Here is a 17711-nt window from a genome sequence, read left to right on the forward strand (position 1 = left end):
GTATAGGGGCGATCAGATTGAATCTATTTGAATGTTGTATAGGGGCGATCAGATTGAATCTATTTGAATGTTGTATAGGGGCGATCAGATTGAATCTATTTGAATGTTGTATAGGGGCGATCAGATTGAATCTATTTGAATGTTGTATAGGGGCGATCAGATTGAATCTATTTGAATGTTGTATAGGGGCGATCAGATTGAATCTATTTGAATGTTGTATAGGGGCGATCAGATTGAATCTATTTGAATGTTGTATAGGGGCGATCAGATTGAATCTATTTGAATGTTGTATAGGGGCGATCAGATTGAATCTACTTGAAAGTTGTATAGGAGAGATCAGATTGAATCTACTTGAAAGTTGTATAGGAGAGATGAGATTGAATCTACTTGAAAGTTGTATAGGGGCGATCAGATTGAATCTACTTGAAAGTTGTATAGGAGAGATCAGATTGAATCTACTTGAAAGTTGTATAGGAGAGATGAGATTGAATCTACTTGAAAGTTGTATAGGAGCGATCAGATTGAATCTATTTGAAAGTTGTATAGGGGCGATCAGATTGAATCTAGGCCTAAACTACATCTCTTCTCATATTTACACTTTCACTCCAGCCAGATACTAAAGAAAATAAATAGATCTATTTATGTTGCTCGTTATAACATTTTGTATAACACCGTATGTACAAACACATTATTATGTTGCTGTATATAGTATGTATCAGTGCTTACTGACCTATGGTATAGTACTAATCTGTTATTCACCTGTTGGCACTGCTGTTGTGTCTGAGCTGACTAGACAGGATGAAGTCTAAAGACTGGACCTATTTATGACCCTATGGTTCAGCTTGGGTTTAGCTGGCTAGTAGTATTCACACTAACCTGGTAACCTTGTATCGTAAGGTCGGGTATAATAGGGGTGCAGGTTTTTGCTTCATCCCAGCAATAACAAACTTGGTTGACTCATAGGGATAGATTCAATCAGTTTTGCCATTACGGCATAGCAGTTTCATTGTTTTTATTTAGGCAATGTTGGAGGTGTTGAATTAGCAAATGGCTCCCTGTGTTCTACATATCACGGACATGGCCATTGGGTGCGCCGAGTCGCATTAGTAATAATCCCATGCAGCCTTGTTACAAGTTTGAACTTTTTAAAAACATTTTAGTAATTTAGCAGACGCTCTTATCCAGAGCGACTTACAGTAGTGAGTGCTTACATTTTCATACTTTATTCGTACTGGTCCCGTGGGAATCAAACCCACAATCCCGGCATTGCAAGCCCCATGCTCTACCACCTGAGCCCCATGCTCTACCACCTGAGCTCCATGCTCTACCACCTGAGCCCCATGCTCTACCACCTGAGCCCCATGCTCTACCACCTCAGCCCCATGCTCTACCACCTGAGCCCCATGCTCTACCACGTGAGCTCTATGCTCTACCACCTGAGCCCCATGCTCTACCACCTGAGCCCCATGCTCTACCACCTGAGCTCCATGCTCTACCACCTGAGCCCCATACTCTACCACCTGAGCCCCATGCTCTACCACCTGAGCCCCATGCTCTACCACCTGAGCCCCATACTCTACCACCTGAGCCCCATACTCTACCACCTGAGCCCCATGCTCTACCACCTGAGCCCCATGCTCTACCACCTGAGCCCCATGCTCTACCACCTGAGCCCCATACTCTACCACCTGAGCTCCATGCTCTACCACCTGAGCCCCATATTCTACCACCTGAGCTCTATGCTCTACCACCTGAGCCCCATACTCTACCACCTGAGCCCCATGCTCTACCACCTGAGCCCCATGCTCTACCACCTGAGCCCCATGCTCTACCACCTGAGCCCCATACTCCACCACCTGAGCTCCATGCTCTACCACCTGAGCCCCATGCTCTACCACCTGAGCCCCATGCTCTACCACCTGAGCCCCATGCTCTACCACCTGAGCTCCATGCTCTACCACCTGAGCTCCATACTCAATCAACTGAGCTCCACGGGAATGTGTGTTGTAACATGCACCTTTGTTAGTCTGATATAAATCCGTATTATTTAGTTTAATGATTTCTCAATTTGAGCGTCACTATTTCTATATAGCCAACACTTTCTCGTTCTGAACTTCTAACGCGAGTGGGATGGGTGTGACGGGTATCACGACAATGACCACACGAGCAGCTGCTCAAAGATTTGACATCTCTAAGCAGTTATACCTACGACACCACCAAAAGAGCAGCTATGCGGGTGTCCACTATTGCCATTTAATGCTTGATCTGAATGAATCTAGGCCATAGTCTTTGGACAGACTGTCATGTGATCAACAATTTCAGTGGGTAACGCAGGGAGGAAGCACCAGCTTGGTGTGGATACTCTTGTCAGTGTGTGTGTGTGTCCTCGACGATGTCTTTAACACACTTGGCAGCAGCGCTGACCTCAGGAGAGTAACCTTCCCTTTAGAGACGTTAGCAACTTTGTTGTCTGAAAATGGCATTTGATAGCAGTGTGATTTATGAGTGTAATAAAGTCATGTTGCTGCATCTGAATGTGTGAGTTGCCAAGGGCCATACTGTCTGCTACAAGCACTTTTTAAAACTTTGACAATAGTTGTGAATGTGCCTGTGAACGTGCAGCTACTATTGCCCTTGTCAAAATGGCCTCCTTGAGTTGGGGAACAGTCGTAACTGCCAGTTTGGTGTGTCCCTTTTTAAGGGACATAAAAACAAAACTAACAGCTATATGGCTCGCTGAAATACCACCCCCTTAGGCCTGTGTGTGTGTCTGTGATGTGAATTGGTTGACATGAAGGACCTAATACTTGTTGAATGGCAGGCCTTTGTTTTGCAGCTCCAGTTCTACTGCTTGGTAGAGGGGTTTGGGTGGCCAGTTACTACAATGGGACTCCCCTAGAGGGATCTGTGGATGTGTGTAAACTCAAGGTTCAGACAACGGTGATAAATGTGTGCCTATCTGTCACCTACTACACATGTCTAAACTTCATACAGTTTAGTGTGGTTTTAATATTGGTTTCTCCACAAAAACTCTGTTGTTGACGAGCATTCTGTTTATCTGTTGGTAGATGATGACATTTTCATAAGGCCTTTGTCAGTGTAATGTCTCGATGTACCACCTGTCATAGGAATTGTTACACTGCATTGAGATGAAATAGGTGTGTGTTCTGTAACTATTAACTGCTGTCCTCTCTGACGTCTCCTCTAGTCTGTACTGATGGAGTAAAACACAATAACCCAGTATATCAGCCTTCTGTCCTCTCTGACGTGTCCTCTAGTCTGTACTGATGGAGTAAAACACAATAACCCAGTATATCAGCCTTCTGTCCTCTCTGACGTCTCCTCTAGTCTGTACTGATGGAGTAAAACACAATAACCCAGTATATCAACCTTCTGTCCTCTCTGACGTCTCCTCTAGTCTGTACTGATGGAGTAAAACACAATAACCCAGTATATCAACCTTCTGTCCTCTCTGACGTCTCCTCTAGTCTGTACTGATGGAGTAAAACACAATAACCCAGTATATCAACCTTCTGTCCTCTCTGACGTCTCCTCTAGTCTGTACTGATGGAGTAAAACACAATAACCCAGTATATCAACCTTCTGTCCTCTCTGACGTCTCCTCTAGTCTGTACTGATGGAGTAAAACACAATAACCCAGTATATCAGCCTTCTGTCCTCTCTGACGTGTCCTCTAGTCTGTACTGATGGAGTAAAACACAATAACCCAGTATATCAACCTTCTGTCCTCTCTGACGTCTCCTCTAGTCTGTACTGATGGAGTAAAACACAATAACCCAGTATATCAGCCTTCTGTCCTCTCTGACGTGTCCTCTAGTCTGTACTGATGGAGTAAAACACAATAACCCAGTATATCAGCCTTCTGTCCTCTCTGACGTCTCCTCTAGTCTGTACTGATGGAGTAAAACACAATAACCCAGTATATCAACCTTCTGTCTTTCCTCAAACACCAACCACAACTCTGACAACTGTGTCATACATAGCACACGTTTTCAAGCCTCACTCCAATCCTTTTGGTTTCCACACATTTAATGTTGATGTTGGGAGAGTGTCTATTGTAAAGGCCAGGATTGAATTAGCTCGTGGATTTTTGGACACCGTGTCATTTAAAGGTAATGAGTCGATAGATGCAGCGTTTACAGTGAATGTGGTCTCCACGAACATTGCTGACAACGCGGCATCGGATGGAATTCCGGCCAAAGTGCGTGCATCTACCACCCACTGGTTTTTAATACCACCAACAAAAGCAGCATATCACACTATTTAAGTTACATCACAATATTTATTTCTCAAATACATTATTAATCGGGAGACATTCAAAAAAAACAAATTCATTACAATATGACAGGTCTTATCGTGAAAAAGTAAAAACGCATTCTAGTACCTAGAATTTTGATGAACTGTTTGTGCCCAGCTCTCTACACAAAGCTGCACAAGAAGAGTCAATTAGTTTTCTTCAACTGGTCACTGTCTATGTTCTAACCAGGCCAGGTGCAGGAGAGGGGCAGAGAGATCTAAACTAGGACACTAGAGTGGCCTGTCTCTCTTCAGCCATGTCACTACACAGATCATCCAACTGTACAGCCAACCATGTGCCATCTCTCTAGCGCAGGGCTTCACAAACTAGGTCCTGGGGTTTGCCCTGGCACTGCACAGCTGATTCAAATAACCAACTCATTGTCAAGCTTTATTTGAATCAGATGTATAGTGCCAGGGCAAAACAAACGAGACGTGCACTCAAGGAGGGGTCCCAGGACCTCTGGAATCCCTGCTCTGGAAGATGTCTCCTCAAACCAACCATTGTCTGGCCCAAGGATTGTCATAGTCGTCTGGGCTAAACTGCTGACTCAAGACGTTGAAGATGGAGATATGTAACACAGTTATAAGACATTATGAACATAGGCCAGACCACATACAAAGAAAAAAAATCACTATATATATATATATATATATATATATATATATATATATATATATATATACTTTTTACATTAATAAATTAATACTGCCAGTGTAAAAAAACAAAACGACAACATTATTTACTGTACCAAGAAAACTTGCTGAAAATCTCTACGATACACTATATATACAAAAGTATGCGGACAACTCTTCAAATGAGTGGATTTGGCTATTTCAGCCACACCTGTTGCTGACAGGTGTATAAAATCAAGCAGACATCCATGCAATCTCCATTGACAAACATTGGCAGTAGAATGGCCTTACTGAAGAGCTCAGTGATTTTCAACGTGGCATACGTAACGATGCCACCTTTCTAACAAGTCAGTTCGACAAATTTCTGCCCTGCTGGAGCTGCCCGCGTCAACTATAAGTGCTGTTATTGTGAAATGGAAACGTCTAGGAACATTGATGGCTCAACCGCGAAGTGGTAGGCCACACAAGTTTCAGAATGGGACTGCCGAGTGCTGGAGTGCGTAGATGCCACACAAAAATCGCCTGTCCTCTGTTGCAACATTCACAACCAAGCTGCCTCTGGAAGCAACATCAGCACAAGAACTGTTCGTCAGGAGCTTCATGAAATGGGTTTCCATGGTTGAGCAGCCGCACACAAGCGTAAGATCACCATGCGCAATGTCAAGAGTCAGCTGGAGTGGTGTAAAGCTCGCCACCATTGGACTCTAGAGCAGTGGACATGCGTTCTCTGGAGTGATGAATCATGCCTCCTCATCTGGCTGTCCAACGGACGAATCTGGGTTTGGTGGATGCCAGGAGAATGCTACCTGCCCGAATACCAGTGCAAACTGTGAAGTTTGGTGGAGGAGGAATAATGGTCTGGCGCTGTTTTTCATGGTTCGGGCTAAGCCCCTTAGTTCCAGTGAAGGGAAATCTTAACGCTAGAGCATACAATGACATTCTAGACGATTCTGTGCTTCCAACTTTGTGGCAACAGTTTGGGGAAGGCCCTTTCCTGTTTCAGTATGACAATACAGAAATGGTTTGTCAAGATCAGTGTGGAAGAACATGACTGGCCTGCACATAGCGCTGACCTCAACCCCATCAAACACCTTTGGGATGAATTGGAATGCCAGGCCTCATCAGCTAAGGCCTCACTAATGCTTTTGTGAGGTCGGGCACAGCAAGTCCCCACAGCAATGTTCCAACATCTAGTGAAAAGCCTTCCCAGTAGAGTGGAGGCTGTTATTGCAGCAAAGAGGGGACCAACTCCATATTGATGCCCATGATTTTGGAATGAGATGCTCCGTGAGCAGGTGTCCACATACTTTTGGTCATGTAGTGTAGTTTGAAACACAATGTTAGCTGTGTGGAAGCACCACACAGCACTATGGTTAACCTCAAGAAAAATATTACCACATCAAAACTTCCGTCAACCACTTACCACAACATTGATCAAACAAATACTGTCAGATGATACATTTGTGGATATAGTTCATTCACATAAACAGTTGGCTTTGACACTGATTATAAAAATGGTCTTGTCACAAATACCATTAAAAATGTCATTGATGCTAGGTTTACTAGGCACAGTTACCACACACTTACAGTAGGTTCGCTGTTATGATTAAAATGAAAGAGATGAGAGGCATTGCTTTGAGTTCCACACTTGCTGAAATGTTTAGCTGTTTCTAGGTTATGATAGTTGGCATAAAGTAATAATGACGAGTATAGGAGTTTTAGAAAGCCTGGGGTTCTTTCAGTTCTGAATCCAGGATTCCTAACTTGAGTTCAGGGTTCATGGTTTCAGTTTGAGGTCCATGTTTTGTGTTCATGTTTTGACTGCGTTTGTAAGTTGAGTTCTGGGTTTTCAGTTCAGTTGTAGTGTGTCGAGAGCCCAGGTGTTGGTGGTTGTAGTGTGTGTGTGTGTGTGGGGGGGGGGGGCATCTAGAGGTGTGTGTCTGTGAACATGGTGTGTTCCTTCCTCACAGAGCTGAAGGCTTTGATGGCTTCCACAAAGTCATCATCCTCCACATACTGCAACAGAAACAACAACATGGTTAGGAGATTATATAATGGAACACGATCTGAGATCGTCCAGATCAGTCCAGAGTTGTCCTCTCTCCTCTCCCTTTCCACCTCTCACCAGTCCAGAGTTGTCCTCTCTCCTCTCCCTTTCCCACCTCTCACCAGTCCAGAGTTGTCCTCTCTCCTCTCCCTTTCCCACCTCTCACCAGTCCAGAGTTGTCCTCTCTCCTCTCCCTTTCCACCTCTCACCAGTCCAGAGTTGTCCTCTCTCCTCTCTCTTTCCCACCTCTCACCAGTCCACAGTTGTCCTCTCTCCTCTCCCTTTCCACCTCTCACCAGTTCAGAGTTCTGTCCCCTCTCCTACCCCTTTCTACCTCTCACCAGTCCAGAGTTGTGTCCCCTCTCCTACCCCTTTCCCACCTCTCACCAGAGTTGTGTACCCCTCCTTCCCAGTCCAGAGTCGTGTCCCTCCCCTCTCACCAGTCCAGAGTCGTGTCCCTCCCCCTCTCACCAGTCCAGAGTCGTGTCCCTCCCCCTCTCACCAGTCCAGAGTCGTGTCCCTCCCCGTCTCACCAGTCCAGAGTCGTGTCCCTCCCCCTCTCACCAGTCCAGAGCCATGTCCTTCCCCCTCTCACCAGCCCAGAGTCTTGTCCTCCCTCCCCCATCAGAGACTTCCTGTCCTGTTCGATCAGCTGACTGACGCTGCGGTGCAGGGAGTTCTGGGAGTAGGCGTGGCTGAGCTGTGATTGGCTGGGCACGCGGAGGACCGACATGGGGCTGAACCGTGAGCCTCCGCCCACAATCTTACTGTCCGTCAGGCCCTGAGGGGGTGATGGGTAACAGGAAGTAGAGGTGGATGAAATGCAATGATATACCGACCGTCATCAACACAATCATCAGCCACATACCAATACAATAGAAGTATCCCACATACTAAAACACATTAACCCACCCACCAGTAGAATAGAAGTATCCCACATACTAAAACATTAACCCACCCACCAGTAGAATAGAAGTATCCCACATACTAAAACATTAACCCACCCACCAGTAGAATAGAAGTATCCCACATACTAAAACATTAACCCACCCACCAGTAGAATAGAAGTATCCCACATACTAAAACATTAACCCACCCACCAGTAGAATATAAGTATCCCACATACTAAAACAGTATGTCACACACCAAGAGAAACACGCCCCACATGTCCACATGAAATGGTCATTGTTAACCATTAATGTGTACATTCTAAACATAAGGACAAGGCCAGGCACAGCTGAATCAAGAATCACCCAAATCATCTCACCCTCCAGGAGAAATCAGTGACACCAGTTGATTGTAAACGTGTTAGTCCGAGACTCAAATCATGCATCCATTTGGGGTTATAGGGTGGTACATGCACACTCTCTCATCCTGCCAAGTGTGTAAGAGTTAGTGGGATGCATGCACACTCCCTTTCCCCCTTAACCAGTCAATAAGGTTGTATACAGTAGGATGCATGCACACTCCCTTTCCCCCTTAACCAGTCAATAAGGTTGTATACAGTAGGGTGCATGCACACACGTGCTCCCCTCCTACCTCATAGTTCATAGTGTAGCTCTTTAGAGTCACGCTGCTGTCCTCTAGACAGTCTGTTACCGTATCAAACTGCTGGGGCAGAGGCAGTGTGTGACACATCAGCTATGTGTGTGAGTTTGCACTGCGTGTCAACTTTAGAGGAGGATACATACATACGGGTTATAACGGTGTTGAGGCACACATGTGTTATCAAAATGTAGAACAGGGATGATCAGCTAGATTCAGCTGCAGGGCAATGTTTTTCTTGAGCGGAAGTCAGGGGGCCGGAACCTAATTACAATTTGCACACTGCAAATTGACCACAAGAAGCCCAAGCAGATATAATATTTGACTAAAACATAATCATTTGTATCTCTATTATGTGTGGGAATAGCTGGAAAAAGATTTCCAAAATTAAAATCACTTGGAGCTGATTTGCTGGTGTTTTTAGTCTTTTATGTCCAACAATAAAAAAACGAATAAATATATATATTTTGGTAACACCTTACTTGGCACCCAGCGTCATAACATGTTATATATAATATGGTCATAACCATGTCACAACAGCTGACAACCTGTCATAACCTGTTATATGGTCATAACACTGTCATTACCCATATATTTAGACCTGCTGTGACATGTGTTATTTTATGGCTGGTTATGACACCTACAAAACCTAGCACACAAGGCAAAACATTCCATTACACCATAGCACACAGTATGTTTGTTATGTATACATTTTTTGAAATTGACCATATTAAATGATCATGTAACTGTGCACACGTTGATGTCAGACATGCACCTATTCCAATGCTCTGTTTCTGATGACTGGGATGAATGCAGGAGCAGATTTCAGGAACATAAATCTGGGTTTTGACACTCTTATGTACGTGTCATAGCCAGCCATAAAATAACGCAATATATGTCACAACAGGTGTAAATATGGGCCATGACAGTGTTATGACCATATTATCCTTCCAGACTCATATTAAACGTCTCCAATCCAAAATTAAATCTAGAATCGGCTTTCTATTCCGCAACAACGCCTCCTTCACTCACGCCGCCAAACATACCCTCGTAAAACTGACTATCCTACCGATCCTTGACTTCGGAGATGTCATTTACAAAAATAACCTCCAACACTCTACTCAGCAAACTGAATGCAGTATATCACAGTGCCATCCGTTTTGTCACCAAAGTCCCATATACTACCCACCACTGCGACCTGTATGCTCTAGTCGGCTGGCCCTCGCTACATATTCGTCGCCAGACGCTCTGGCTCCAGGTCATCTATAAGTCTTTGCTAGGTAAAGCTCCCCCTTATCTCAGCTCACTGGTCACGATAAGAACACCCACCCGTAGCACGTGCTTCAGCAGGTATATCTCACTGGTCATCCCCAAAACCAACACCCCCTTTGGACGCCTTTCCTTCCAGTTCTCTGCTGCCAATGACTGGAACGAAAATGGCAAAAATCGCTGACGCTGGAGACTTATATTTCCCTCACTAACTTTAAACATCAGCTATCTGAGCAGCAGCTGTACATAGCCCATCTGTAAATAGCCCATCCAGTCTACCTACCTCATCCCCATATTGTTTTTATTTACTTTTCTGCTCTTTTGCACACCAGTATTTCTACTTGCACATCATCATCTGCACATTTATCACTCCAGTGTTAATCTGCTAAATTGTAATTACTTTGCTACTATGGCCTATGTATTGCCTACCTCCTCACGCCATTTGCACACACTGTATATAGACTTTATTTATTTTCTATTGTGTTATTGACTGTACGCTTGTTTATTCCATGTGTAACTCTGTGTTGTTGTCTCTGTCGCATTGCTTTGCTTTATCTTGGCCAGGTCGCAGTTGTAAATGAGAACTTGTTCTCAACTGGCCTACCTGGTTAAATAAAGGTGAAATAAAACAAATAAATGATGACAGGTTATGTCAGCGGTTATGACATATTATGACATGGTTATTATGACATGGTTATTATGACTGTGTCATAACATGGTTATTATGACTGTGTCATAACATGGTTATTATGACATGGTTATTATGACTGTCATAACATGGTTATTATGACTGTGTCATAACATGGTAATTATGACATGGATATTATGACTGTCATAACATGGTTATTATGACTGTGTCATAACATGGTTATTATGACATGGTTATTATGACTGTGTCATGACATGGTTATTATGACTGTGTCATAACATGGTTATTATGACATATTATAACATGGTTATTATGACATGGTTATTATGACATGGTTATTATGACTGTGTCATAACATGGTTATTATGACTGTGTCATAACATGGTTATTATGACATGGTTATTATGACTGTGCCATAACATGGTTATTATGACATGGTTATTATGACTGTTATTATGACTGTGTCATAACATGGTTATTATGACATGGTTATTATGACTGTGTCATGACATGGTTATTATGACAGTGTCATAACATGGTTATTATGACATGGTTATTATGACTGTGTCATAACATGGTTACTATGACATGGTTATTATGACATGGTTATTATGACTGTGTCATAACATGGTTATTATGACATGGTTATTATGACTGTGTCATAACATGGTTATTATGACTGTGTCATAACATGGTTATTATGACTGTGTCATAACATGGTTATTATGACATGGTTATTATGACTGTGTCATAACATGGTTATTATGACTGTGTCATAACATGGTTATTATGACATGGTTATTATGACTGTGTCATGACATGGTTATTATGACATATTATGACATGGTTATTATGACTGCGTCATAACATGGTTATTATGACATGGTTATTATGACTGTCATGACATGGTTATTATGACTGTGTCATGACATGGTTATTATGACTGTGTCATAACATGGTTATTATGACATGGTTATTATGACTGTGTCATGACATGGTTATTATGACATGGTTATTATGACTGCGTCATAACATGGTTATTATGACATGGTTATTATGACTGTGTCATGACATGGTTATTATGACTGTGTCATAACATGGTTATTATGACATGGTTATTATGACTGTGTCATGACATGGTTATTATGACTGTGTCATGACATGGTTATTATGACTGTGTCATAACATGGTTATTATGACATGGTTATTATGACTGTGTCATAACATGGTTACTATGACGGTGTCATAACATGGTTATTATGACATGGTTATTATGACTGTGTCATGACATGGTTATTATGACTGTGTCATGACATGGTTATTATGACTGTGTCATAACATGGTTATTATGACATGGTTATTATGACTGTGTCATGACATGGTTATTATGACATATTATGACATGGTTATTATGACTGTGTCATAACATGGTTATTATGACATGGTTATTATGACTGTGTCATGACATGGTTATTATGACTGTGTCATGACATGGTTATTATGACTGTGTCATAACATGGTTATTATGACATGGTTATTATGACTGTGTCATGACATGGTTATTATGACATATTATGACATGGTTATTATGACTGTGTCATAACATGGTTATTATGACATGGTTATTATGACTGTGTCATGACATGGTTATTATGACTGTCATGACATGGTTATTATGACTGTGTCATAACATGGTTATTATGACTGTCATGACATGGTTATTATGACTGTGTCATAACATGGTTATTATGACATGGTTATTATGACTGTGTCATGACATGGTTATTATGACTGTCATGACATGGTTATTATGACATATTATGACATGGTTATTATGACACATTATGACGGTTATTATGACATGGTTATTATGACATGGTTATTATGACTGTCATAACATGGTTATTATGACATGGCTATTATGACATGGTTATTATGACATGGTTATTATGACATATTATGACATGGTTATTATGACATGGTTATTATGACATGGTTATTATGACATATTATGACATGGTTATTATGACATGGTTATTATGACTGTCATAACATGGTTATTATGACATGGTTATTATGACTGTGTCATAACATGGTTATTATGACATGGTTATTATGACATGGTCATTATGACATGGTTATTATGACTGTGTCATAACATGGTCATTATGACATGGTTATTATGACTGTGTCATAACATGGTTATTATGACATGGTTATTATGACTGTCATAACATGGTTATTATGACTGTGTCATAACATGGTTATTATGACATGGTTATTATGACTGTGTCATAACATGGTTATTATGACATGGTTATTATGACATGGTCATTATGACATGGTTATTATGACTGTGTCATAACATGGTCATTATGACATGGTTATTATGACTGTGTCATAACATGGTTATTATGACATGGTTATTATGACTGTCATAACATGGTTATTATGACATGGTTATTATGACTGTGTCATGACATGGTTATTATGACATGGTTATTATGACTGTGTCATAACATGGTTATTATGACATGGTTATTATGACTGTGTCATAACATGGTTATTATGACTGTGTCATAACATGGTTATTATGACATGGTTATTATGACTGTGTCATGACATGGTTATTATGACTGTGTCATGACTTGGTTATTATGACATGGTTATTATGACATGGTTATTATGACATGGTTATTATGACTGTGTCATAACATGGTTATTATGACATGGTTATTATGACTGTCATAACATGGTTATTATGACATGGTTATTATGACTGTGTAATAACATGGTTATTATGACATGGTTATTATGACATGGTTATCATGACATATTATGACATGGTTATTATGACATTATGATGGTTATTATGACGTGGTTATTATGACATGGTTATTATGACTGTGTAATAACATGGTTATTATGACATGGTTATTATGACATGGTTATTATGACATATTATGACATGGTTATTATGACATTTTATGACGGTTATTATGACATGGTTATTATGACATGGTTATTATGACTGTGTCATAACATGGTTATTATGACATGGTTATTATGACTGTGGCATGACATGGTTATTATGACATGGTTATTATGACATGGTTATTATGACATACTATGACATGGTTATTATGACATATTATGACGGTTATTATGACATGGTTATTATGACTGTGTCATAACATGGTTATTATGACATGGTTATTATGACATGGTTATTATGACATGGTTATTATGAGATATTATGACATGGTTATTATGACATGGTTATTATGACATGGCTATTATGACATGGTTATTATGACATATTATGACATGGTTATTATGACATGGTTATTATGACATGGTTATTATGACATGGTTGTTATGACATGGTTATTATGACATGGTTATTATGACTGTGTTATAACATGGTATGACACTGGCTGTCAAGTAAAGTGTTACCCGTTTTTTTTGCTCAGAAAACTTGGAGGGCTAATTCAGATCACCCGCGGGCTGCCTGTTGGGGAACACTGAGAGACTTATACAGACAGAGAGACAGAGACAGGCTTACTGCAACAGTGGAGAGGTCAGTGAGGAGGAGAGTACTGGCGTGATGTTTAGAACACATGTCAGAATACGGCCTCTGAGAGCGAGGAGACAAGAGGAGGGGTAGGAGAGGAGGAAAGAGGAGAACAGAAAGGACAATTAGGAAAGAGAGGGGAAGGAGGAAGAACGGGAAGAAAAAGAGGAAGGCAAGAAGGAAATGGAAAACAGAAAATAATGACAGAATATAAAAAGAAGGAAACTGAAATCGTTTGAAGCAGATGTACAATTAGCTGTCAATGTCTTTACACACATTATTACACATTCAGAAAAAGGATTCTGGCATATCAGAACCACAAGAGGGCACCTCTGCTTGTGCATAATAAATGGCATGTCATCGCCCTCTAGTGGGCATGAGGCTGAATTGAAGAGCTCATTTCATAAGACTGCCTGTTCACAAATCTTCAGTATAAGAAAAGTGTATATACTTAATTTAGAACATATGGACAGGTATTAGTAATGACAAGCTAAACCATAACCACATTGCTAATAGTTATTCAATCCTTTAAGGTCTACACAAAGTACCTATGGTTACGGATAGGGGGTGTTTGGAATTGGGTCTCTCTCTCTCACCATGTAAGCGTCTCCTCCCGCCTGGCTCCTCTTCTGCAGGGGGACGAGAGGGGGGCGTTCTCTAATGAAGGGTTCTTTCCTCAGGGCCCTCCTCAGCACCAGGCCCAGCAGCACAGCCAAGACCAGGAGACCCAGAAAGACTAGCAGCAGGATGAACCACATCTCAGAGTAGACTGGAGCTCCCTGGGTCCCCACACCCTGCTTCCCTCCTGGGGTGGGCTCCACCGGACCTGGGAAGAAAGAGTGTGGAGGTGTGCAGCTTAGAGTAGGAATCTGATACACCCAAACACTAGGGTTTAGCATAGAGCAGTGGTCACCAATCATTCTGAGTCAAGAAAAAAAGTCTAAAAGCAAACCGAGATCTACCGCTCAGAATAAAAATAACAAACATGAGTTAAAAAATGTGCAACATTAACCTCATAAAAACAGTTCTGTAGGAATGAGGTTTGTGCATTAGGTTTAATACAATATCACAGTGTCACGCCCTGACCTGAGTATTCTTTGTTTTCTTTATATATTTTGGTTAGGTCAGGGTGTGACATGGGTGATGTATGTGTTTTTGTACTGTCTAAGGGTTTTGTAGGTTTATGGGGTTGTTTACCAGCTAGGTGTTTATGGTTGCCTAGATTGGTTCTCAATTAGAGGCAGCTGTTTATCGTTGTCTCTGATTGGGAACCATATTTAGGCAGCCATGTTCTTTGGGTATTTTGTGGGTTATTGTCTATGTGATGTTGCATGTTAGCACTCAGTTTTGATAGCGGTCACGGTTGTTTTGTTATTTTGTTTGTTTGTTTAGTGTACTTCGTGTTTTTTCGTCATTCATTAAAAGTATGTATTCACACCACGCTGCGCTTTGGTCTCCTCACTATGATGATCGTGACACACAGCATATTCATTATATGCTTGACCTGCCAATATTGTTCTTCTCAGACCATATTATATTTCAAAACTCAAGCTTTGATAACAAAAGTTTCAAGTACCACCAGTCCAGTAAAAAAAAAAGTGAATTATTTAAATGTATCCTCAGTTGGTGAAGCACAGCTGAGGATACATTTAAATAATTCACTTTTTTATTTTACTGGACTGGTGGTACTTGAAACTGATGGTCAATGTCAGGAGAGAGAGAGAAGCCTCTCACGGTCCCTGCTCTCTCCATTCTTCCGGTGAGAGGGGACACCATCTTCCACCTGATGGCCAAACTCGAGTCGCATCACATTATTTCAGCCTTATGCACAAATTCATGTTGTTCCTATGACCAGAGAAAGTGAAATATTCCTCGATATTAAAATTCACAGAGAGCTGTTGATAATAACAATGCAGGGCTGTCGATACACTTGGCTACTCATTCATTGCAGCTGCAGCGCTGGTTGAAGCACAAGTGGAAGAAGCACGTTTTAAGTTTTTTTTAAAAGTGTTGAATAGAAACAGTATTTATTGACAGTGCTGAATAAAAACTATATATATGAACTCACACATAAATATGAACTCACACATAGAAACATCAGCTCTTCGCTGTATTCTTTGACAGACTGGCTCTGGTCATGGTTTTTTAAATGATGGAATCTCATGTAGACTCCTATCAAACTTTGCTGTGGCCAGGGTCGTGGAAGCTGTAGGCACAGTGATTTAAGCTATCCGATTGGCCAGCGCAGTAGGAGCACTTGATTTAGCTCTCCTGGTACACTGGGTAGGTGGAGTTTGTCCCTTCAAACAAATTAAATGGTTCAAAATGGCAACACTTTGCCTACCCGTGGCACTTTAATCAAGTGCACCTATCACCAACAGCGCAAGACAAAATTAAACATTTAAAAATAGGAACGCAAAGCTTTATTGTTAGCGAAGATCGTCGACCAATCGATCGAGAATGACCGGTTGGTGACTCCTGGCATAGAGATTGTTTGTGTGTGTGTGTGTGTGCTGTCTCACTCATGCCTGTAGCAGGACTGTATCTGATGATAGGGGTGCTGGCACTGCCAATGTCTGTAGTACAGGTCACCTGGAGGGAGAGGGCTGAGGGAGGGAGGGAAGGAAGGAGGGAGGGAGGAAGAGAAGGAGGAAAGAGAGAGAGAGATCTGTAAGAGTAGTAGAGTAGTGTTACAAAAACACTCATCTTCAGAACTAATCGAAAGATATTGCTCATAGAGGGACTGGGTATCTGTGAGGTGTGTGTGTGTGTGTGTGTATGTGTGTTGTCTCACTCTTCTCTGAGGTGCGGGGTAAATAGAGGTAGCTGTGGAAGCCAATGTAGACTCTCAGGTTGTTGTCTGTCAGTGAGTAGTCTCTCAGAAGACCGTTCAGAGAGAAAGAGGCACTCCAGTCCAGCCACACCAGAGTCAGGTTACTGTACACCTCAAATGGAGAGATATACTGAGGAGCTGGAGAAGAGAGGGAGAGAGGGAGAGGGAGAGTTAGTGTAGTAACAGTAGTCCAGTTGGAGGCAGTACTACCAATGTTGTTATAACAGGGCTAGGGCTAGAGGTCAGGGGTTAGATGTCAGGGCTAGATGTCTTACCCTCAGTGAGTGTAGTAACAGTAGTCCAGTTGGAGGCGGTACTACCCATGTTGTTATAACAGGGCTAGGGCTAGAGGTCAGGGGTTAGATGTCAGGGCTAGATGTCTTACCCTCAGTGAGTGTAGTAACAGTAGTCCAGTTGGAGGCGGTACTACCCATGTTGTTATAACAGGGCTAGGGCTAGAGGTCAGGGGTTAGATGTCAGGGCTAGATGTCTTACCCTCAGTGAGTGTAGTAACAGTTGTCCAGTTGGAGGCGGTACTACCCATGTTGTTATAACAGGAAGCTCTGAGCTGGTAGCTAGAGTAGGGCTGCAGACCTGTTACGTTGTAGTTCCTGCCCCTCCCAAAGAACCGCGTTTCTATTGGTCCCTCCACACAGAGCGGCGGGACTGGCTGGGGAGGCTGGGGGCAGGAGGAACGAATGTGCAGCTCACAACTAGAGAGAGAGAGAAGGGAAAAGAGCAGAGTGAAAGTGGAAGGTGTTAATAAATATATATACTCTACCGTTCAACAGTTTAGGGTCACTTAGAAATGTCCTTGTATTTGAAAGAAAAGCTCATTTTT

The 17711-nt window shown here is 41.9% G+C and overlaps 1 protein-coding gene across 1 annotated transcript in view; it reads right to left on the minus strand.

Annotated features, from left to right (window-relative positions):
• Positions 1–4288: 4288 nt before the first annotated feature.
• LOC110498381 (usherin) overlaps positions 4289–17711 on the minus strand; it is a 432088-nt gene continuing 418665 nt past the window's right edge. The window contains exons 76-82 of the mRNA XM_036955034.2: positions 17366–17583; positions 16832–17008; positions 16560–16643; positions 14634–14863; positions 8540–8608; positions 7596–7781; positions 4289–6969 (exon numbers count right to left, since the gene is read on the minus strand). Coding sequence (XP_036810929.2) covers positions 6880–6969; positions 7596–7781; positions 8540–8608; positions 14634–14863; positions 16560–16643; positions 16832–17008; positions 17366–17583 — 1054 coding nt within the window. The 3' untranslated portion in view covers positions 4289–6879. The remainder of the gene's footprint in view (positions 6970–7595; positions 7782–8539; positions 8609–14633; positions 14864–16559; positions 16644–16831; positions 17009–17365; positions 17584–17711) is intronic.

The sequence above is a fragment of the Oncorhynchus mykiss genome, chromosome 19, assembly GCF_057628025.1.
Source record: "Oncorhynchus mykiss isolate SJ-2025 chromosome 19, ASM5762802v1, whole genome shotgun sequence".
Taxonomy (NCBI): Eukaryota; Metazoa; Chordata; class Actinopteri; order Salmoniformes; family Salmonidae; genus Oncorhynchus; species Oncorhynchus mykiss.